The 23,855-nt window shown below is 41.6% G+C and overlaps 2 protein-coding genes across 4 annotated transcripts; both read left to right on the top strand.

The window, feature by feature from the left end:
* Positions 1-139: 139 nt before the first annotated feature.
* rnpep (arginyl aminopeptidase (aminopeptidase B)) lies at positions 140-15,660 on the top strand. Of its 3 annotated transcripts, none has more exons than XM_020487826.2 (11): positions 140-675; positions 6,891-7,031; positions 7,639-7,790; positions 8,529-8,645; positions 8,897-9,132; positions 9,551-9,664; positions 9,847-9,959; positions 13,482-13,590; positions 13,713-13,937; positions 14,155-14,297; positions 15,031-15,660. In XM_020487826.2, the coding sequence occupies exons 1-11, from the start codon at positions 292-294 to the stop codon at positions 15,187-15,189; spliced, it is 1,893 nt and encodes a 630-aa protein (XP_020343415.1). In that variant the 5' UTR covers positions 140-291; the 3' UTR covers positions 15,190-15,660. The 3 variants fall into 3 exon arrangements, with proteins under 3 accessions (XP_020343415.1, XP_020343408.1, XP_031679664.1); XM_020487819.2 differs by lacking the exon at positions 6,891-7,031 and adding an exon at positions 7,091-7,231 and having other exon boundaries at positions 145-675; XM_031823804.1 differs by having other exon boundaries at positions 145-675; positions 6,891-7,231.
* Positions 15,661-15,787: 127 nt separating this feature from the next.
* On the top strand, positions 15,788-23,250 carry LOC109894389 (NADH-cytochrome b5 reductase 3-like). Its single transcript, XM_020487845.2, has 9 exons — positions 15,788-15,975; positions 18,071-18,217; positions 19,479-19,551; positions 19,830-19,936; positions 20,196-20,325; positions 20,845-20,928; positions 21,046-21,131; positions 21,325-21,424; positions 22,134-23,250. Exons 1-9 carry the CDS (start codon positions 15,961-15,963, stop codon positions 22,304-22,306), a joined length of 915 nt encoding a protein of 304 aa, XP_020343434.1. The 5' UTR covers positions 15,788-15,960; the 3' UTR covers positions 22,307-23,250.
* The last annotated feature ends 605 nt before the right edge of the window (positions 23,251-23,855 follow it).

Genomic DNA, 23,855 nt, shown 5'->3' with positions numbered 1-23,855 from the left:
TAAAAGCCAAATGTCACTTAAATATTAACAAATATGAATCATTGTAATTTATTTTTCATATATCATGAATAAAACAGGTTATTGACACTTTTCTACTATTATGCGAGGACTTTTATTTTGAAGATTTCCGTGACCCAGAAGTACTTTTTTGTGTGTTGATGCTGGAGAGGTGCAGCTGTTGGATGCCAATCGCCGATAACACCCCACCGAGGAAGAAGAAGAAGCGGTGCAGCCAATCGTTGGAGGAAGACTCACGTTTACCCAGTTATTCTTGCTGTAGGCTACTAAAATATGGAAAAATCTCTCAAACTGCACTCCGATCTAGCAGAGGACGTGGCTACGTCTTCGAGCTTTCGTCAATTCAAGATAAAACACTTCCACTTGGATCTAAGCGTGGACTTTGAGAAGAGAACTTTGAGAGGAACTGAAACGCTACAGCTGAAATGCATCCAAGATTCTCAAAGCGAGCTACTGTTGGACATTCATCCCTCCCTCTCAATGCAAGAGGTGTCCTACTGCCGAAGTGAAGATGATTCGGATTCAGTGAAAGTAGAATTCATGACGCGCAATTTCACCAGTTATGGCACCACACTGGTTGTAAAATTCCCAGCACCATGTAAAATTGAGGAACAGTTTCGAGTGGTGGTCAAGTTTCTTGCATCCGATGGACCAGGGGTAAGTGAATGTCATTCAGTCGTCGTAACTAGAGTCAGTTTACCTAGCAACAACAACACTAGCTTGTTACTTCCAGATGATTGGTTACCAAGAATGTATTTCTATTTGAACCTATACAGAAGAAAAATACAAACACAACATGTAAAATGTTGGTCCCATTTTTAATGAGCTGAAATACACTTTCTTTTTTAATATTTTTTTTACATATGCACAAAAAGCTTATTTCTCAAATTTTGTGCTCAAATTTGTTTAAATCTCCGTTAGTGTACATTTATTTCTCCTTTGCCAAGATGATCTATCCACCTGACAGGTGTGGCATATCAAGAAGCTGATTAAACAGCATGATCATTACACAGGGCTGGGGACAATAAAAGGCCACTAACATGTGCAGATTTGTCACAACACAATGCCACAGATGTGTAAAGTTTTGAGGGAGTGTACAATTGGCATGCTGACTGCAGGAATGTCCACCAGATTTCTTCACCTGCAGGATCATCTGAAACCAGTCACCCAGACAGCTGATGAAACTGAGGAATAACTGAGGAATATTTCTGTCTGTAATAAAGCCCTTTTGTGGGGAATAATTATTTCTTATTGGCTGGGCCTGGCTCCCCAGTGGGTGGGCCTGGCTCTCAATTGGGTGGGCCTATGCCCTCCCAGGCCTATGGCTGCTCCTGCCCAGTCATGTGAAATTCAAAGATTAGGGCCTAATGAATTTAAATAAATTTACTTTTTTCCTTATGTGACCGTTCGCCTCGATTCGGTTTCATGTAGAAAAATGTGATTTTTTTGGATAAATGTTGGATAAAAGTAGAGACCGGTATATCATACACTGCAGTTGAAGAACAATGGGAAAGTAATTCTGCTTTAAAAGTTCATAAACTTGTAACCCCTCTTTTGAGAAAATGGTCCTGGAATGTTTTGGCACACCTACTGGAGAGCTCTTCTTTGTCTACATCCATTCAGCATCATTCACACCTTCTTAGCCTCACCCGTCTCTTTAAGGATTCACATGCGAGGCCATGTGTTAAACAGAGTGAGTAGTTTAGTAAACAACCAAAGATTAAGACTAAAAGTGGTAAAAGTAGTGGCCTACAAAAAGGAAAAATTCCAGGTAACAATACACTATCTAGTCCTTGGCCTGTATCCTAATCTGATTTTGGTGCAGGTCATGTTGTTCTTCACATTACCTTCTTTGGTAACACACACTATATCAAATATGAACTAACTTTATAAGTCACATCCACAGGATACAGAAGGTGTAAAATGGTTACTTGCGCAGTAGCAATATAAAAATGTGTCCAGATACAAATATTTTATAATTATTAGATGATGCTTACCTGACGCACATGAAATACAATAGATGGCCATAAGCACCGCCAGACACACCTGGCTAACTTGACGGGTCATGTAATCATCTGTCGAAGTGGAGTCTTGTTTAGTCATGTAGCTAGCTAGCTAGCTAAGCAATGGACTGGCATAATCCGAACTCATACGACTACCTATACAAATGTTGTCATAGCTGTAGTATGAATCTGCAGGTAGCTAAAGCTAACAACTAGGTTCTCTGATTCAAATAATATTACTACACAGATCATACACGTAACGTTCCATAACTAGCTAACAGTACTCTTTAACTTTCAATGAAAACGTATAATATCTTAAAATGTAGCTAGACTCTTACCCGTCCGTATACATGGATGAACACTTCACGGTAGACTGGAACCATTTAACTCTGTTTTGTTTGTAGCTACATCTTGTTTGGCCAGCATTGTGTCAAGTCACTGCGGTTTACACTGACTTTGGCGTGAGCAGAAAGTAGCCCATCACTTTTTCCAACTGATCTGTCGATTTAGCAGCTGCTAAATTCAGGGCGTCAATGTTGTTGAGAAAGGTCCTTTCTACCACGCCGTTTTTTAAATTATGAACTGTAACTCAGTAAAATTGTTAATTGTTGCGTTTTTTATTTCAGTATATTTAAAACCGTAAAACCTTTTTTTTCCTTTTCAAATTAGATCAACTCTGTTGGATATACATTATATTCATAGTCTGCAACGTTTCATAGTTTTTAGTTTCACATTTCTTGGAAGTATGCACTCCATTTGGAAATTATTCAGACCCCTTGACTTTTAACACATTTTGTTAAATTACAACCTTATTCTAAAATGGATTATGGCATTTCCCCCCCTCAATCTACACACAATACCCCATGTATTACAAATAAACATACACTACCGTTCAAAAGTTTGGGTTCACTTAGAAATGTCCATGTTTTTGAAAGAAAAGCCATTGTCCAAAAATAACATAATTGATCATAAATACAGTGTAGACATTGTTAATGTTGTAAATGACTATTGTAGCTGGAAACTGAGGATTTTTAAAGGAATATCTACATAGGCGTACAGAGGCCTATTATCAGCAACCATCACTCCTGTGTTCCAATGGCATGTTGTGTTAGATAACCCAAGATTATAATTTTAAAAGGCTAATTGATCATTAGAAAACCCTTTTGCAAGGATATTAGCACGGCTGAAAACTGTGGTGCTGATTTAAAAAAGAAATAAAACTGGCCTTTAGACTAGTTGAGTATCTGGAGAATCAGCATTTGTGGGTTCGATTACAGTCTCAAAATGGCCAGAAACAAAGCACTTTCTTCCTAAACTCGTCAGTCTGTTCTGAGAAATGAAGGCTATTCCATGTGAGAAATTGGCAGAATAGAAAGAGGAGTGGGAGGCCTCGGTGCACAACTGAGCAAGAGGACAAGTACATTAGAGTATCTAGTTTGAGAAACAGACGCCTCACAAGTTCCTCAACTGGTAGCTTCATTAAATAGTTCTCGCAAAACATCAATCTCAACGTCAACAGTGAAGGAGGCGTCTCCGGGATCCTGGCCTTCTAGGCAGAGTTGCGAAGAAAAAGCCATATCTCAGACTGGCCAATAAAAATAAAAGATTAAGATGGGCGAAAGAACACAGACACCGGACAGAGGAAGATTGGAAAAAAGTGTTATGGACAGAAGAATCTAAGTTTGAGGTGTTCGGATCACAAAGGAACATTCGTGAGACGCAGAAAAAATGAAAGATGCTGTATGAGTTCTTGACACCATCTGTCAGGCATGGTGGAGGTTATGTGATGGTCTGGGGGTGCTTTCGTGGGAGATTCGTACAGGGTAGAAGGAAGGCTATCACTCCATTTTGCAACACCATGCCATACCCTGTGAACGGCGCTTAACTGGAGCCAATTTCCTCCTACAACAGGACAATGACCCAAAGCACAGCTCCAAACTATGCAATAACTATTTAGGGAAGAAGCAGTCCGCTGGTATTCTGTCTATAATGGAGTGGCCAGCACAGTCACCGGATCTCAACCCTATTGAGCTGTTGTGGGAGCAGCTTGACCGTATGGTACGTAAGAAGTGCCAATCCAACTTGTGAGAGGTGCTTCAGGAAGCATGGGGTGAAGTCGCTTCAGATTACCTCCACAAATTGACAACTAGAATGCCAACGGTCTGCATGGCTGTAATTGCAGCAAATGGAAGATTCTTTGACGAAAGCAAAGTTTGAAGGACACAATTATTGTTTCAATTAAAAATCATTATTTATAACCTTGTCAACGTCTTGACTATATTTCCTATTCATTTTACTCATTTCATGTATGTTTTCATGGAAAACAAGGAAATATCTAAGTGACCCCATCTTTTGAACAGTAGGCACATGACAGCCTGCTTGGAGTTTGCCAAAAGACACCTAAAGACTCAGACCATGAGAAACAAAGATTATCTGATGAAGCAAAGATTGAACTCTTTGGCCTGAATGCCAAGCCTCACGTCTGAAGGAAACCTGACACCATCCCTACGGTGAAGCATGGTGGTGGCCGCATCATGCTGTGGGGATGTTTTTCAGCGGCAGGGACTGGAAGACTAGTCAGCATCGAGGGAAAGATGAACGGAGCAAAGTACAGAGAGATTCTTGATGAAGACCTGTACCAGAGCGCTCAGGACCTCAGACTGGGGCGAAGGTTCCCCTTCCAACAGGATAATGACCCGAAGCACACAGCCAGACAACACAGGAGTGGCTTCGGGACAAGTGTCTGAATGTCCTTGTGTGGCCCAGCCAGAGCCCGGATTTGAACCCGTTGGAACATCTCTGGAGAGACCTGAAAATAGCTGTGCAGCAACACTCCCCATCCAACCTGACAGAGCTTGAGGATCTGCAGAGAAGAATGGGACAAACTCCCCAAATACAGGTGTGCCAAGCTTGTAGTGTCATACCCAAGAAGACTCAAGGCTGTAATCACTGCCAAAGGTGCTTCAACAAAGTACTGAGTAAAGGGTCTTAATACTTAAGTACAGTGCCTTGCGAAAGTATTCGGCCCCCTTGAACTTTGCGACCTTTTGCCACATTTCAGGCTTCAGACATAAAGATATAAAACTGTATTTTTTTGAAGAATCAACAACAAGTGGGACACAATCATGAAGTGGAACGACATTTATTGGATATTTCAAACTTTTTAAACAAATCAAAAACTGAAAAATTGGGCGTGCAAAATTATTCAGCCCCTTTACTTTCAGTGCAGCAAACTCTCTCCAGAAGTTCAGTGAGGATCTCTGAATGATCCAATGTTGACCTAAATGACTAATGATGATAAATACAATCCACCTGTGTGTAATCAAGTCTCCGTATAAATGCACCTGCACTGTGATAGTCTCAGAGGTCCGTTAAAAGCGCAGAGAGCATCATGAAGAACAAGGAACACACCAGGCAGGTCAGAGATACTGTTGTGAAGAAGTTTAAAGCCGGATTTGGATACAAAAAGATTTCCCAAGCTTTAAACATCCCAAGGAGCACTGTGCAAGCGATAATATGGAAATGGAAGGAGTATCAGACCACTGCAAATCTACCAAGACCTGGCCGTCCCTCTAAACTTTCAGCTCATACAAGGAGAAGACTGATCAGAGATGCAGCCAAGAGGCCCATGATCACTCTGGATGAACTGCAGAGATCTACAGCTGAGGTGGGAGACTCTGTCCATAGGACAACAATCAGTTGTATATTGCACAAATCTGGCCTTTATGGAAGAGTGGCAAGAAGAAAGCCATTTCTTAAAGATATCCATAAAAAGTGTTGTTTAAAGTTTGCCACAAGCCACCTGGGAGACACACCAAACATGTGGAAGAAGGTGCTCTGGTCAGATGAAACCAAAATTGAACTTTTTGTCAACAATGCAAAACGTTATGCTTGGCGTAAAAGCAACACAACTCATCACCCTGAACACACCATCCCCACTGTCAAACATGGTGGTGGCAGCATCATGGTTTGGGACAGGGAAGATGGTTAAAATTGATGGGAAGATGGATGGAGCCAAATACAGGACCATTCTGGAAGAGAACCTGATGGAGTCTGCAAAAGACCTGAGACTGGGATGGAGATTTGTCTTCCAACAAGACAATGATCCAAAACATAAAGCAAAATCTACAATGGAATGGTTCAAAAATAAACATATCCAGGTGTTAGAATGGCCAAGTCAAAGTCCAGACCTGAATCCAATCGAGAATCTGTGGAAAGAACTGAAAACTGCTGTTCACAAATGCTCTCCATCCAACCTCACTGAGCTCGAGCTGTTTTGCAAGGAGGAATGGGAAAAAAATTCAGTCTCTCAATGTGCAAAACTGATAGACATACCCCAAGCGACTTACAGCTGTAATCGCAGCAAAAGGTGGCGCTACAAAGTATTAACTTAAGGGGGCTGAATAATTTTGCACTCCCAATTTTTCAGTTTTTGATTTGTTAAAAAAGTTTGAAATATCCAATAAATGTCGTTCCACTTCATGATTTGTGTCCCACTTGTTGATTCTTCACAAAAAAATACAGTTTTATATCTTTATGTTTGAAGCCTGAAATGTGGCAAAAGGTCGCAAAGTTCAAGGGGGCCGAATACTTTCGCAAGGCACTGTAAATAAAATAATTCAGTTTATAATGAATAACTGTGCAAACATTTCTTAATCTGTTTTTGCTTTGTCTTGATGGGATATTGTGTGTAGCTTGAGTATTTTTTTTTTGTTATTTAATCCATTTTCGAATAAGGCTGTAACGTAACAAAATGTGGAAAAGGTCAAGGGGTCAAAATATTTGACGAATGCACTGTACATAAGTGTAACAAATGAGTGCCTATTCATGAACTGCACCATCCTCATTAAACCCAGCATACATTTGTAGATATCATGGCTGGAGCCTGCTCAGACTGCCGAAAAGAAAGAGCCTTTCCTCTACACCTCTGGCTTCCCTGTGCTGAACCGCAGCCTGTTCCCTGGCTTCCACACCCCCATGACTAAGAGCCCCTACTCGGTTGCTGTGAAGGTAAAGTGTGCCCCTACCTCTACACTCAAACCCTGGTCTCTGCCCCCCTGACCCACTAGGTGTGCTGGCTGGATCCAGAGCAGACAGCTGGGAAGGCCAAGCCTTACGTCTTCACCCAGGGCCAGGCTGTGCTCAACCGCTCCTTCTTCCCCTGCTTTGACACGCCGGCCGTCAAGAGCACCTACTCGGCCGCCGTGAAGGTGAGCCCCTGGACTGGACTCTGACTGAGCCAATGTCCATGGGAGGATAACCACAGAGACATTGCTGTCTCACAATCTTTTTCTTTTTGCAGGATAATTAAGCTTCTGTGTTTTTCCTTTTTGTCATTCACATCTTTTTTGTCTATTATCCTGTTTATTCTATTTTGCCCTGTCATTCAACTTCATGTGCTTTGCCTGGTGTGTTGTGTTCACTCGTTTTTCAATACTTAAAGCACTTTGAATTATAGGTCTAGTATTAACACACATTGATGAAAAAGCTCTTAATGTATGGTGGGAACCTCACCTTATCCACCATTCCGAGTACTTTGTCTGTATTAGTAATGGATATTGGTACCATTATCGATCATGATGACTCTGTCCGAAGACTGCCCTGTCTGCCTCCACAGGTTCCTGATGGTTTCACAGCAGTCATGAGTGCCAGTAAGGGAGAACACAGGATGGCAGACAACACGTTCCTGTTCACCATGGAACAGCCCATCCCCTCCTACCTGGTGGCCTTGGCTGTAGGAGACTTGGTTTCTGCGGAGGTGGGGCCAAGGTGAAAGAGTCTGCGTTGCCTTTAAAAAAAAAAAAAGTTTTATTTAACCTTTATTTAACTAGGCAAGTCAATTAAGAACAAATTCTTATTTACAATGACGGTCTAGGAACAGTGGGTTAACTGCCTTGTTCAGGGGCAGAACGACAACTCTGGGATTTGATCTAGCAACCTTTTGGTTACTGGCTCAATGCTCTAACCACTAGGCTACCTGCCGCCCCTGGTAGCCTTGGCTAGGTCCCAGATCTGTTTGTGCTGTTGATTTGTTTGTGCTTAAGCCAAATATGACAATTCCAAAAGGAATTGTCAAGAGATCAGAAATAGACTGGCACCCATGCTAGGCCTCTAAATCTTGTGACAGTTTGACAATTTGTTTTGGTCAAGTAAGGGGTGTAATTTGATAGTGTTAAGCATTCTGCTTCTAGTATGGACCTCACCTAACCTCACGGTAGGTACAAGACAATATTCCTCTCCTGTCTAAAGCATTTACTGATAACAACCTGGGCGTGTTGGTCATTGACCCGCAAAATACATTCTCTGTGTCAGACTGAGTAGAGAGATGAGAATCAAAAAGCAGGGTGAATGTTCAACTTGAATGAAGTTTGAACTTGAATGAAAACTGCACTTGCTACTTATGGGCCATATAATGCTGCTGAAGAATGTGCTTTGAAGAACATGCATGATAGTGTTTGCCTATGGAGTTTCAATGCTTGGTAGTAATTGTAAATCTGTATCTTTTAGGACCCGAGTATGGACAGAGCCATGCCTGCTGCAGGCAGCCAAGCAGGAGTACGACGGAGTCATCGAGGAATTTCTGGTTGTGGGGGAGAAACTATTTGGACCCTACGTCTGGGGAAGGTGAAATTCCCCAAATAACAATATGGTCCAATACTTCAGTGGTCAGTCAACAACCCTGGTTCTGAAGCGCTACAGGGAATGTAGGATTGATTGATTAGTTGAATCAGGTGTCTTAGTGCTAGGCTAGAATAAAAAATGCACACGGTAGCTCTTTCTATGACTAGGGATGGTGACTACTGAGTTTGCGCTTGCAGTGTCATGACTTATTCTGCTTATAAACATACAGCTACACAATTGGTTCGTCCCCTCAGGTATGATGTGCTGTTCATGCCACCGTCATTCCCCTTCGGGGGTATGGAGAACCCCTGCCTCACTTTCGTCACCCCCTGCCTCCTGGCCGGAGACCGCTCACTGGCTGATGTCATTGTGCACGAGATCTGCCACAGCTGGTTCGGTAATCTGGTAACCAATGCCAACTGGGGTGACTTCTGGCTCAACGAGGGCTTCACCATGTATGCCCAGCGCCGGGTGTGCAGGGAGATCTACGGTAAGAGACTGTCTATCAATCAAATTGAATTTATAAAGCCCTTTCTTCATCAGCATAGTACATCACTTTGTCATAGTTTGTCTACTGTAGACCAGGGCTCTCCAACCATGTTCCTGGAGAGCTACTGTCCAGTTGGTTTCACTCCAACTTTAATCAAGTGTCCCTAATTCTAATAATTAGCTGGTTTATTAGCTGAATCAAGTTAGTTACAACTGAGGTTGGAGTGAACCTACAGGAAGGTAGCTCTCCAGAAATAGAATTGGCGAGCCCTGCTGTAGCAATGTATGATGGGCTCATCCTCAAGTCTCACAACTCCTCCATTTGAAAGTAAACTGTAGTTGTCTACACAGCTATTTGTGCACACCTGTCTGTCTTATCACTCTCAAAGCCCTGATGTCTATTGTGTTGTTATTTGTAGGAGAGGCCATCACTAGTCTGGAGGCAGCCACTGGGAGGGCTTTACTCAGACAGCACATGGACAACACCGGAGAGGACCACCCTCTCAATAAACTGCGTGTGAAGATCAAACCAGGTCAGACTGCTTACATTTACCCTTGACTGCTAAGGCTAAAGCCAAAACCAAGTGGTCTTAGTTTAATTAGTAGTTAATCTGACTGAGATTTGCCTATGGAGCTGCAGACCCAATAGAACTGATACACTTGATCATGACTGCTCAAGTTAAAGCAAAACATTTTATTTTCTCCCATCCCTCAGGTGTTGACCCTGATGACACTTACAATGAGACGCCTTATGAGAAGGGCTTCTGTTTTGTCTCTTACCTGGCCCACCTGGCTGGAGACCAGAGTCACTTCGATGCCTTCCTCAAGGTTGGTGTTGCTTCTCATTCTACGGTGCCTTCAGAAAGTATTCATACTCCTTGACTTATTCCACATTTTGTTGTTAAAGCCCGAATTAAAAATGTATTTAAATATGTAATTTTAATGACAAAGTGAAAACATGTTTTTTGAAATGTTTGAACACTTATTGAAAATTGAAATACAGAAATATCTATTCACACCACTTTGCTCTGACACTCCAAATTGAGCTCCGGTGCATCCAATTTCCTTTGATCATCCTTGAGATGTCACTACAGCTTGATTGGAGTCCACCTGTAGACAATTCAGTTGTTTGGACATGATTTAGAAAGAAACACACCTGTCTATATAAGCAGTGGTGGAAAAGTACTAATTTGTCTTTACTTGAGTAAAAGTAAAGATACATTAATAGAAAATGACTGAAGTGAAAGTCACCCAGTAAAATAATACTTGAGTAAAAGTCTAAAAGTATTTGGTTTTAAATATACTTAAGTATCAAAAGTAATTGGACCATTTTCCTGTCAAATGTAACGAGTACTTTTGGGTGTTACGGAAAATGTATGGAGTATAAAGTACATAATTTTATTTTGGAATGTAGTGAAGTAAAAGTTGACAAAAATATGAATAATACAACAAAACTCTACTTAAGTAAAAATACTTTAAATTACTACTTAAGTACTTTATACCACTGTATTATAAGGTTTTATAGTTGAAAGTGCATGTCAGAGCAGAGACTATACCATGAATTCCAAGGACCAGTCTGTAGGCATATACAGTGCCTTGCGAAAATATTCAGCCCCCTTGAACTTTGTGACCTTTTGCCACATTGCAGGCTTCAAACATAAAGATATAAAACTGTATTTTTTTTAAGAATCAACAACAAGTGGGACACAATCATGAAGTGGAACGACATTTATTGGATATTTCAAACTTTTTTAACAAATCAAACTGAAAAATTGGGCGTGCAAAATTATTCAGCCCCTTTACTTTCAGTGCAGCAAACTCTCTCCAGAAGTTCAGTGAGGATCTCTGAATGATCCAATGTTGACCTAAATGACTAATGATGATAAATACAATCCACCTGTGTGTAATCAAGTCTCCGTATAAATGCACCTGCACTGTGATAGTCTCAGAGGTCCGTTAAAAGCGCAGAGAGAATCATGAAGAACAAGGAACACACCAGGCAGGTCAGAGATACTGTTGTGAAGAAGTTTAAAGCCGGATTTGGATACAAAAAGATTTCCCAAGCTTTAAACATCCCAAGGAGCACTGTGCAAGCGATAATATGGAAATGGAAGGAGTATCAGACCACTGCAAATCTACCAAGACCTGGCCGTCCCTCTAAACTTTCAGCTCATACAAGGAGAAGACTGATCAGAGATGCAGCCAAGAGGCCCATGATCACTCTGGATGAACTGCAGAGATCTACAGCTGAGGTGGGAGACTCTGTCCATAGGACAACAATCAGTCGTATATTGCACAAATCTGGCCTTTATGGAAGAGTGGCAAGAAGAAAGCCATTTCTTAAAGATATCCATAAAAAGTGTTGTTTAAAGTTTGCCACAAGCCACCTGGGAGACACACCAAACATGTGGAAGAAGGTGCTCTGGTCAGATGAAACCAAAATTGAACTTTTTGGCAACAATGCAAAACGTTATGCTTGGCGTAAAAGCAACACAACTCATCACCCTGAACACACCATCCCCACTGTCAAACATGGTGGTGGCAGCATCATGGTTTGGACCTGCTTTTCTTCAGCAGGGACAGGGAAGATGGTTAAAATTGATGGGAAGATGGATGGAGCCAAATACAGGACCATTCTGGAAGAGAACCTGATGGAGTCTGCAAAAGACCTGAGACTGGGATGGAGATTTGTCTTCCAACAAGACAATGATCCAAAACATAAAGCAAAATCTACAATGGAATGGTTCAAAAATAAACATATCCAGGTGTTAGAATGGCCAAGTCAAAGTCCAGACCTGAATCCAATCGAGAATCTGTGGAAAGAACTGAAAACTGCTGTTCACAAATGCTCTCCATCCAACCTCACTGAGCTCGAGCTGTTTTGCAAGGAGGAATGGGAAAAAAAATTCAGTCTCTCGATGTGCAAAACTGATAGAGACATACCCCAAGCGACTTACAGCTGTAATCGCTGCAAAAGGTGGCGCTACAAAGTATTAACTTAAAGGGGCTGAATAATTTTGCACGCCCAATTTTTCAGTTTTTGATTTGTTAAAAAAGTTTGAAATATCCAATAAATGTCATTCCACTTCATGATTGTGTCCCACTTGTTGTTGATTCTTCACAAAAACATTCAGTTTTATATCTTTATGTCTGAAGCCTGAAATGTGGCAAAAGGTCGCAAAGTTCAAGGGGGCCGAATACTTTCGCAAGGCACTGTATCTGGGGAAGGGTATTAAACTATTTCTAGAGTGTTGAACGTTTCCAAGAGCACAGTGTTTGCCATCATTTGAAAATTTGAAAAATATGGAACTACCCAGACTCTGCTTAGAGCTGGTCGTCCGACCAAACTAAGGAACCGGGCAAGAAGGACCTTGGTCAGGGGGGTGACCAAGAACCCAATGACCACTCTGACAGAAGGTTCCTTGGCTGAGATAGGAGAACCTGCCAGAAGGACAACAGTCCCTACAGCACTTCACCAATCTGGGCTTTATGGAAGAGTGGCCAAATGGAAGCCACTCCTGAAAAAAATGCACATGATAGCACGCCTGGAGTTTGCAAAAAGACGGCAAAATATTCTGTGGTCTGATGAATAAAAATAAAAACTACTTGGCCTGAATGCAAAGCACTATGTCTGGCGAAAACCAGGCACAGCTAATCACCCGTCGAACACCATCCCTACTGTGAAGCATAGGGGTGGTAGCATCATACTCTGGGGATGTTTTTCAGCGTTAGGGACTGGTAAGGATAAAGGGAACAATAAATGGAGCCAAATACTGGCAAATCCTTGATGAGGACCTGCTTCAGAGTGCAAACGACCTTAGACTAGAGTGAAAATGTTACATTCCAACAGGAGAATGACCCCAAGGATATAGCCAAAGCAATGCTGGAATGGCTTCAGAAGAATTATGTGAAGGTCCTTGAGTGGCCAAAGCCCAGACATGAAACCCATTGAAAGACTGCTAGGTGTGAATACTTACAGTACCAGTCAAAAGTTTGGACACCTACTCATTCCAGGGTTTTTCTTCTATTTTCTACATTGTAGAATAATAGTGAAGACATCAAATATGTGAATATTTGGGAAATCCTTCAAGATGGATGGAAAAGCATTCCAGGTGAAGCTGGTTGAGAGAATGCCAAGAGTGTGCAAAGCTGTCATCAAGGCAAAGGGTGGCTAATTTGAAGAATATCTTTTTTTGGTCTTTGCTATTATTCTACAATGTAGAAAATAGTCAAACCAAAGAAACTCATTCCAGAGTATGTGTGTCAACTTTTGACTTGTCAGTCTGTCTGTCTGTCTGTGTCTGAGTGAGCGAGGGCAACAGTCTGACATGTGGGTGTTTCTTCTCACAGGCCTACATTGACAAGTTCAAATTCCGCAGTGTTATGGCAGAGGACGCTCTGGAGTTCTTCCTGGAGTATTTCCCTGACCTGAAGAAGAAAGGAGTAGATATGATTAAGGGTAAAACACAGTAGTTTTACCCTTTTTAGGGTCGTATTTGCCTTTTTAGAATGAGTATTTAAGCGTGGAAGTGAGTTTGCTGTTACAAACTGACCTCACTCTCCTTGTGGTCTCTTTGCTAGGTCTGGAATTTGATAGATGGCTCAATGTGCCCGGTTGGCCTCCCTACCTCCCTGACCTGTCGGCTGGCAAGAGCCTGATGAAGCCTGCTGAGCAGCTGTCAGAGCTGTGGGCTGCCGAGGTCCTGGATATGGCCAGCATCAAGAAGACCAACATCCAGGCATGGAAGACTAACCAGGCTGTCTACTTCTTGGAAAAGATCATAGAGAAGTCCCCACTCCCTAGAGGTAGGACACGATGGTAACAACACTTCTGTACTGATATCCTTAGCACAATCATTGTTATGAAGATGCATGTGATTCACCCCAATTCCTCAGTGTGTGGATCTCTATTCTTTTTTCATTACTTTACTTTTTGTAACTTGCACCTGCAAGTCTGGATGTGCGTACACTACTTTTGAAATGAGTCACACCAATGATGTACCATCCCTCCGACTTTGATAAGGTAATATGGAGAAACTGGAGGAGCAGTACCCTCACATCGTGATGTCAAACAACGCTGAGCTACGACTGCGCTGGGCCCAGATCGTCGCCAAGAATTATCACCAGCCAGGATATCAACATGTGCGCAGCTTCCTCAGCTGTCAGGTCAGAAAAACAAATGTTTGGTCCTCAACTATCAATTATAGGGCCTCCCGAGTGGCACAGCGGTCTAAGGCACTGCATCGCAGTGCTCGAGGTGTCACTACAGACTCGAGTTCGATCCCAGGCTGTGTTACAGCCGGCCATGACCGGGTGACCCATGAGGCGGCGCACAATTAGCCCAGCGTCGTCCAGGTTAGGGGAGGGTTTGGCCGGCCGGGATGTCCTTGTACCATCGCGCTCTAGTAACTCCTGCTGGGCGCCTGCAAGCTGACTTGGTCGCCAGTTGTACGGTGTTCCCTCCGACACATTGTCGGCACAGCGGTCTAAGGCACTGCATCGCACAGCGGTCTAAGGCATTGCATCGAACCTGGCTTCCGGGTTAAGCGAGCAGTGCGGCTTGGGAGGGTCATGTTTCGGAGGACACATGGCTCTCGACCTTTGCCTTTCCCGAGTCCGTACAGGAGATGCAGCGACGGGACAAGACTAACTACCCAATTGGGGAGAAAAATGGTTAAAAGTACAAAATAATAACCACAAATTATAGTATTTGTCAGGCACATTTTGTTTAGGCTAGTTTGTTTTATTATAGTAAATATAATATATTTATATGTGTGTGTGATATACCATGTGTATTTTTTATAGTGTCCGTTTAAAGCTAAATTAGTATTTTTCAGGTGTCTGAAACAATCATGTAAATAGTAGTATTTTAGCATATTAAATTGTATCTTGCTCCCAGGGGAAACAGAAGTACACACTGCCTGTGTACCGTGCACTGTGGAATGGATCAGAGGAGACCAGGGCTTTGGCCACAGAGATCTTCAGTGCCACCTCCCATCAGCTCCATGTCAACGTCCGCAACTACGTCAAGAAGATCCTTGCCTGTGCGCCATCATAGGAGCTGAACATGAGATCCAGAGTCTAGTCTCACTGACCCTGGCCTAGAGATATAATAGAGGAGTAGTAGTCTTACCCAGTACTTTCAGATGGCCTCCTTTATTTAAATGTACTGTACCAGGTTAGATTGAGATGCCAATATCATCTAGCTTGGTCAGTGGTTACCAAGGAAAAGAGGCCAATTTACATATTTTACGGCATTTTTGGTATTTACGCAGGCCAGCCTTAAAGGCTCTGCTGTGGGTATGTCTTACTTTAAAGTACTTACTGTGGGAGGGCATACAACTAATTTAAGTAGTATTGGTTAAAAAAAAATGAAGGGAAAATAAAAGTAGGTATTACTTTGTTGTATTGAGTATGTAAAGCATTGATTATGCTTTTTTTCACCCAAACTAAGCTGTATTTTAAATGTTCCAAACAGTAAAAGTACATTCTTCTGAAGTAAATCTAGTAATTGGTTTTCAAGATTCAATGCATCTTCTTGATTTCATTGCATATGCCATTCACAGCATACTTTATTTTACTACCTTTTATGGCAGAATATTTCATTTAACTTGAGAACAAAGCTGATGTATACTCCTTGCAGTAGTATCATAATCGTGGTTGGTTTTCCTCTTCTCCCCAACGGAAGTTGGACAAATTTGGTGTAACCGCTAAATACGCCCTCCCATCAACTCAATTCTTTGGGTGTGCCTTCACTGATAAATTATAGCTAGCCAAGTACATCTTCGCTTCAACAGTATAACCTTGCTCTGGGGAATTCAGAATCGCCATGAAGTACGCATTGGTAAGAATATCCTGTCGTTTAAATAAATTATTTCCTGTGTTGCTTGTCTGCGTACAGTAGCTACTTTAGCTAGTTACGTTTTCAAGCAGCACCTGATAGCCAGTCATAAGGTTGCTTGCTACCTAACTAGTCAGCTAGTTTGCGGTATTTTGTTATTAAACAGAGAGAGTGGGAACAAAGCACTGCAGCTGTCAGAACTTCTATTCCCTGAACCATTCAAATTTAACTCACATAATTTGTAGATTTGGCGCTGACATTGAACTGATTAGAATATAACTAACTAGTGACTCATGTTGTAAACTTGTGCAAGTGACTCATCTTGCCTAGCTGCCAGCCAAGCAACCAACTGCTGGTACATGTCACCGCAGCCTTTGCCGCAAGCATTGATTTTTTTTAACCATAGAGAATTCCAGATACCATCGTAGTTGTCAAATTTTGTCTGACATTGGTTGTATTTAAAAAGCAACAACACTGTCAGTGACAAATGTCACCAGGAAGACTGCTATTTTGTTCATTCTGAGACTATGCCTGACAAAGTGTCTTGAAAAAATAATGCCAAGAGTGTGCAAAGCTGTCAACAAGGCAAAGGGTGGCTAATTCGAAGAATATATTTTTTTAACGTATAATAGCAGAAAATATGCAGAATGAAAACAGTTTTACAGTGCCTTAAGTCTTAACACATTGACTTAAACATTTGGTTGTGTTACAACCTGTATTTAAAATGAGGGGAAATTAGATTTTCGTTCACTGGCCTACACACAATACCCCATAATGTCAAAGTGCAATTGTTTTTTTAAATTTTAAATTTGTACAAATTCATTTAAAAAATGAAATGCTGAAATGTCTTGAGTCAGTAAGTATTCAACCCATTTGTTATGACAAGCTTAAATAAATCCAGGAGTAAAAATCACAAGTTGCATGGACTTGGTGTGCAATTACAGTGTTTAACATGATTTTTGAATGACAACATCTCTGTACCTCACATTACAAACACTGATTCAACCACAAAGACCAGGGAGATTTTCCAATGCCTTGCAATGAAGGGCATGGTGAAGTTATTCATTACGCTTTGGATTGTGTATCAATACATCCAGTCACCACAAAGATACAGGCGTCCTCCCCAATTAAGTTGCTGGAGAGGAAGGAAACCGCTCAGGGATTTCACCATGAGGCCAATGGTGACTTTTTAAAATAGTTACGGAGTTGATTGGCTGTGATAGGAGAACTGAGGATGGGTCAGCAACATTGTAGTTACTCTACAATACTAACCTAAATGGCAGAGGGAAAAGAAGGAAGCCTGTACAGAATGCACCCTGTGTGCAATAAGGCACTGAAGTAGAACTGCAAAGAAATGTGGCAAGAAATGAACTCTGTGTCCTGAATACAAAGCTTTATGTTTGAAGCAAATCCAACACATCACTCATGCATTCAAGCATGGTGGTGGCTGCATCATGTTATGGGTATGCTTGTCATTGGAAAGGAATAGGGAGTTTTTTAAGATAGAAATAAACGTAATAGATCTAAGCATAGGCAAAATCATAGAAGAAAACTGGTTCAATCTGCTTTCAACAGACACTGGGAGACAAATTCACCTTTCAGCAGGACAATAACCTAAACCACAAGGCCAAATATACACTGGAGTTGCTTACCAAGACGACATAGAATGTTCCTAGTTACAGTTTTGACTTGAATCAGCTTGAAAATCTATGGCATGACTTGAAAATGGCTGTCTAGCAATGATTAACAACCAACTTGACAGAGCTTGGAGAATAAAAAAAATCTAAAGGCAAAAAATATTGAACAATCGAGGTGTTCAAGGCTCTTCGAGAAAGACTCACAGCTTTAATTGCTGCCAAAGGGGATTCTAACATGTATTGACTCAAGGGGTTGAATACTTGTCTAATCAAGATATATTAGTGTTTTATTTTACATTACATAGTATGTTGTGTAGATCGTTGACAAAAAATGACAAATCCATTTTAGTCCCACTTTGTGTAACAACAAAATGTGGAAAAAGTCAAGGGTTGTGAATACTTTGAAGGATTTGTGATTGTTATTATTATAACACAAAACCTTCTTTCTCTCTTGTATATAGTCCACGACGGTAGCTGTGACTGCTGGGGTGGTAGTGCTGTCCACTGTGGGCATAATTGTAGCCCTCTATCTAGGCAAGAAGAAGAAGCCTCCAGTCACCTTGCTTGACCCTACTCAAAAATACCACCTAACACTCATCGATAAAGAGGTACTGTGGGCTATTGAAACAGATACTAGTATCAAATTAATTATACATTTTTGGTCTGTGCTTCAGAGGCCTGTGCCTAATTCATATATGTACTTCATGGAAAAAAATTTTGTCTTAACATTTTACCGAATGTTGGTAGTAGTTGTTCTTCCACAACGACCTGTTCTTCCACACCGACCTCGATAAAGCATTTCTGTATGGACATAGCTTTGTGTATGGGAGCATTGTCATGCTGAAAAGGAAAGGGCCTTCCCCAAACTGTTGCCACAAAGTTGGAAGCACAGAATTGTCTAGAATGTCATTGTATGCTGTAGCATTAAGATTTCCCTTCACTGGATCTATTCCTCCTCCACCAAACTTTTCAGTTGGCATTGGGGTAGGTAGCAATCTCCTGGCAATCCGCCAAACCCAGATTTGTCCGTTGGATTGCCAGATGGTGAAGCGTGATTCATCAATCCAAGTAACGTGTTTCCACTGCTCCAGAGTCTGGTGGCGAGCTTTACGCCACTCCAGCCGACGCTTGGCATTGCGCATGGTGATCTTCAGCACTTCCAGTTGACCGGGTCAGCTGTAGCTGGGTTGAAATTTGACGAACTGACTTGTTGGTAAGGTGGCATCGTATGACAATGCCACGTTGAAAGTCACTGAGCTCTTCAGTAAGGCCATTCCACTGCCAATGTTTGTCTGGAGATTGCATGGCTGTGTGATCCATTTTTATACACCTCTCAGCAACGGATGTGACTGAAGTAGCCAAATCCAGTAATTTAAAGGTGTGTCCACATACTTTTGTATATACAGTTGAAGTCAGAAGTTTACATACACTTAGGTATGTAATTTCACAAATTTCTTGTTAACAAACTAGTTTTGGCAAGTCGGTTAGGACATCTACTTTGTGCATGACACAAGTCATTTTTCCAACAATTGTTTACAGACAGATTATTTCACTTAAAATTCACTGTATCACAATTCCAGTGGGTCAGAAGTTTACATACACTAAGTTGACTGCACCTTTAAACAGCTTGCATAATTCTAGAAAATGATGTCATGGCTTTAGAAGCTTCTGATGGGCTAATTGATATCAGTTGAGTCAATTGGAGGTGTAGCTGTGGTGATCCTAACTGACCTAAGACAGGGAATCCTTACTAGGATTAAATGTCAGGAATTGTGAAAAACTGAGTTTAAATGTATTTGGCTAAGGTGTATGTACACTTCCGACTTCAACTGTATAGTGTATGCATGGCTCTATGGCCTCTTTTCATAGGTGATCAACCATGATACTCGCAGGTTTCGCTTTCGACTTCCCTCAACAGAACATATCCTGGGACTCCCTGTAGGTAAGTCTTCACTTGCACATTGTTCTTTCTGGGTTTTGTCAAGTGACCATTTGATCATTAATTATTATTTTGTAGAATTCAGTTCCATTAATCTAAGTAGTCCTTTATCTCACCAGCATAATAACTAGACTCGCAACGTAATACTTGATTAGCGTTCCTGGAATACTGTATGAGTCATTTAGCAGAACAATCAGAGGATGAAACCACACCCAATGACCCTAGCGTTATTTTAAGTCAGTGTTGACTTTGCTTCTAACCACCTTATTTGTTTCTTCTAGGGAATCATGTATACCTCTCTGCCCGTATTGACGGCAGCCTGGTAGTCAGACCATATACACCTGTGTCCAGCAACGACGACAAAGGATATGTTGATCTGGTTGTGAAGGTATGTATGGCTTGTCCAAGCAATCCTATGTCATATTCTGAATATGTACACACTAGTACTATCAAACCTGGGTCTGTATGTATCAAGCATCTGAGTAGTAGTGCTGATATAGGATCAGGTTCCCTTTGTCCATGTAATCTTATTATTTGTGATCTAAAATTAAAAACGGATCCCTAAATCAGTACTCATATTATGAGAATCTTGATACATACAGACCATGATCTGCAAAGTGTATTTCATGGATAAAATTTCTCCCCAGATCTACTTCAGGAATGTGCACCTCAAGTTTCCTGACGGGGGGAAGATGTCCCAATACCTGGAGAGTTTGCAGCTGGGAGACGTGGTAGACTTCAGAGGACCAGGAGGCCTGCTGGAGTACAAAGGACATGGTACGGCCAGTCTGCTGCCTGGCACACCCTCCCTCTGATATTTACAAAAATGATGTGTCCCAAATGGTACCCTATTTCCTTTATAGTGCATTACTTTTTACCAGGGCCCATAAGAATCAGGTGCCATTTGGGGGGGACACCTAGTCTCCAATGGAATGGGTGTTTTTAGATTTGTGTGCTTAAGTGTGGTGTGGCTGGCTGAGACTGACCATGTGTGTACATACTTGTTTTCAACCTTAAGTCTACTGAATAAGTCAGCAGTACTTGTGTTATGTGTAATATCTCCAAGTATTTACATTTTGCAACTTTCATGCCCCAAATGCTCCAGAAAAGCACTGCATAAAGAATATAATTGTACTGTATTGCCACTGAAATGTATTATTAGATGATAATGGACACACCCAACAACTGTCTTCCATTTTGGACAAGATAGCTCCCCAAGCACACATTGGAAAAGGAAAGTAATTATTGTGTTGGCTTAGTTGTTGTCTCATTGCTTTCTCCCATTAAATTCAACAGGGCAGTTTGCAGTTCAGACAGACAAAAAGTCTCCTGCTGAGATAAAAGTTGCCAGTACTGTGGGTCTGATAGCTGGAGGAACAGGTGAATCTTCTTTTTGCAACCCTGCCCTCTGAACTTAAACACTTAAATGTTGTCTAAGCACAGGTAAATGTAGAGTGCTTTTAGTTCCTGGTGCTGAACTCCCTTCCCTGTCTGTAGGCATCACCCCTATGCTACAGCTGGTGCGCGCCATCATGAAGGACGCCAGTGACAGCACCACCTGCAGCCTGCTGTATGCTAACCAGGTGTGGGGCCGCAGCTCACACTGGTCTCTCCTAAAATACTTTTAATATCATCTCTATAAATAAAGGATAGATAAATGCTTATGACTAGCATCACTGTGGATGTAGCTCATAGGCTTGCTTAGGTTGAGAGATAACACTGAACCAGACACGTGTGTGTGTGTGTGTGTGTGTGTGTGTGTGTGTGTGTGTTCAGACTGAGAAGGACATCCTGCTGAGGGATGAGCTGGAGGAGGTCCAAGTCCGACACCCAGACCGCTTCAAGCTGTGGTTTACAGTGGACAGGGCACCCGAGGGTATGTGGTTTATGGCTTTTGCTTGCATTGCTTAAGTGTTGGCATCCCAGATTTCAGAAGTCTTAACAAAATGTGTCAATTTGTATTATCGTTTTGAATTAGTATTCATTGTATTTATTATGCCACAATAGTTTTTCAGACTGCTGAAAAGCTAAACCTGGCGGTCTCCCTGCACAGACATGTAACGTTACCTTAGAGCCTATTTGCACCTGAGACTCCAGTATATGCACCTTATAAATTATTTGCACTGACTACCCACAAATCCAACCCTTACAGACACATACACAGAAGCACCCATTAACACACACACACATTCACTCTCAACTCATATACACACACATTCATCGCTGCTGTTCTAATATATACTATTGATTTCACTGCACCTTTCGCTGCAAGTAGCCTAGTGGTTAGTGTTGGGCCAGTAACTGAAAGGTTGCTGGATCGAATCCCCGAGCTGACAAGGTAAGTCTGTCATTCTGCCCCTGAACAAGGCAGTTAACCCGCTGTTCCCCGGTAGGCCATCATTGTAAATAAGAATTTGTTGCCTAGTTAATTTGTTGCCTGACTTGCCTAGTTAAATAAAGGTTACATTTAAAATGTACCAAAAAAACTGCATGTGACAAATACATTTTATTTTATTTGAATCCTTATGCATAGCGGTACTTGTTTGCGATCCCATAATTGAATAAGATTCATTTGTGTGGCTCAGGCTGGGAGTACAGTGAGGGCTTCATCAACGCAGACATGATCCAGGAGCACCTGCCGGCCCCCAGTGACGACACCTTGGTGCTCATGTGCGGTCCGCCCCCCATGATCCAGTTTGCCTGCAACCCTAACCTGGACAAGTTGGCCTACCGGCAGAGTCAGCGCTTTGCCTACTAGTCTCCAGCCTAGGGACTCTCCTCCCAGCCACCCCCGGCCTGGGCATTCTCAATTCAACAAGGACATCAATTCAGTGTTAGACTTAAGCTGGAACTACTGCTTGAGAACCAGCATCTCTAGAATATTCGGTTAAAACTATTGCAGTGTTCCGGGACCTAAACATAAACAATACCTATTTCAGTCCACTAGAAGCACTGAATCAGTCTACTGCCAAAAACCCCATCTGATAAGTGCAGACATGCCCTCTTATATATCAGGTTGATCATTAAATGCTCACTTGCAACCAAAGTCCTACTTTTGTATTATTGGCCTCCACTAAGCTCTGCCGCCATCCCCTGCTGATGGCTACAATTGATTGGGCCCTGTGTATTTTTAGGTGAGCTGTTGAGGCTTTGATTTATTATTGATGTTCTTACCCTTGCACGTTCTTCCTAAGAACAGGACAGAGAGAACAGACCCTAAAGTTAAAGCCACATACTGAACTGAATTACGCCCAGGGGTGCAGTGCTGAATATGAGAAGGCCGCCCAGGCAGCATTGCTTTAAATGCACACATGACAAATGATATGCACTTAAGTATTTCAGCTTCTGCAGAGATGCATTGTACTGTATTTTGGCATCTGCTTTGAGTGTTACAAATATATACAGTACCCTTTGTATTTACTGGGATGTTAACAATTTTGTTGTTATTTTGGCTCTGTACTCCAGAACTTTGAATTTGAAATGTTACAATGACTATGAGGTTAAAATGCAGACTGTCAGCTTTAATGTGACTTTTTGTACATCGTCCTCTCATTTTAGGGGACCGAAAGTATTGGGATAAATTCACTTGTGTGTATTAAAGTAGTCAAAAGTTTCGTATTTTGTCCAATATTCACAGCAATCGATGATTAAATTAAGCTTGTGACTCTAAACATGTGTTGGGGTCATTTGCTGTTTGTTTTAGTTGTGTTTCAGATTATTTTATGCCCACTAGAAATTAATGGTAAATAATGTATTGTCATTTTGGAGTCTCTTTTATTGTAAATAAGAATGTTTCTAAACACTTCTACGTTAATGTGGATGCTACCATGATTATGGATAGTCTTGAATTAATTGTAAATAATGATGAGTGAGAGACTCACAGATATCATAGCCTCCCCTGTTATTGAAATAGTGAGAGGTTAGCATGTCTTGGGGTGGGGGTGGGGGGTGAGTGAGCACAATTATTAAAGGCGCTTTTTGTATGCCTGTGGCAAATGTTTGATATATAATACTTTCAGAGTTTTATCTGCAATGCACTACTACACTCGTTGTAAAATGTATTCTGTGTTTATGATGAGAGAGAAACGAACATTTCTGGCAGCATTTCAAATTGCTTCCTCTCAGACATGATCCATCCTGTTCTGTTTACGCATTATGCTGATCGATTCCTTAGATATTATCCCTGGTTGCAAAAAAAGAGTATTGAGGAAAACAATCATTTGTACACCTTCAGTTTGCTGGAACAATGTAGCTCTGGTTGTGGCAGTTGAATGCTGTCGCAAAGAGGAGTCGTCTGCATGGTCCAT

The sequence above is a fragment of the Oncorhynchus kisutch genome, linkage group LG1 (genome assembly GCF_002021735.2).
Source record: "Oncorhynchus kisutch isolate 150728-3 linkage group LG1, Okis_V2, whole genome shotgun sequence".
NCBI lineage: Eukaryota > Metazoa > Chordata > Actinopteri > Salmoniformes > Salmonidae > Oncorhynchus > Oncorhynchus kisutch.
Note: the sequence above shows the minus strand (reverse complement) of the source record. Positions and strands in the feature narration are given on the sequence as shown.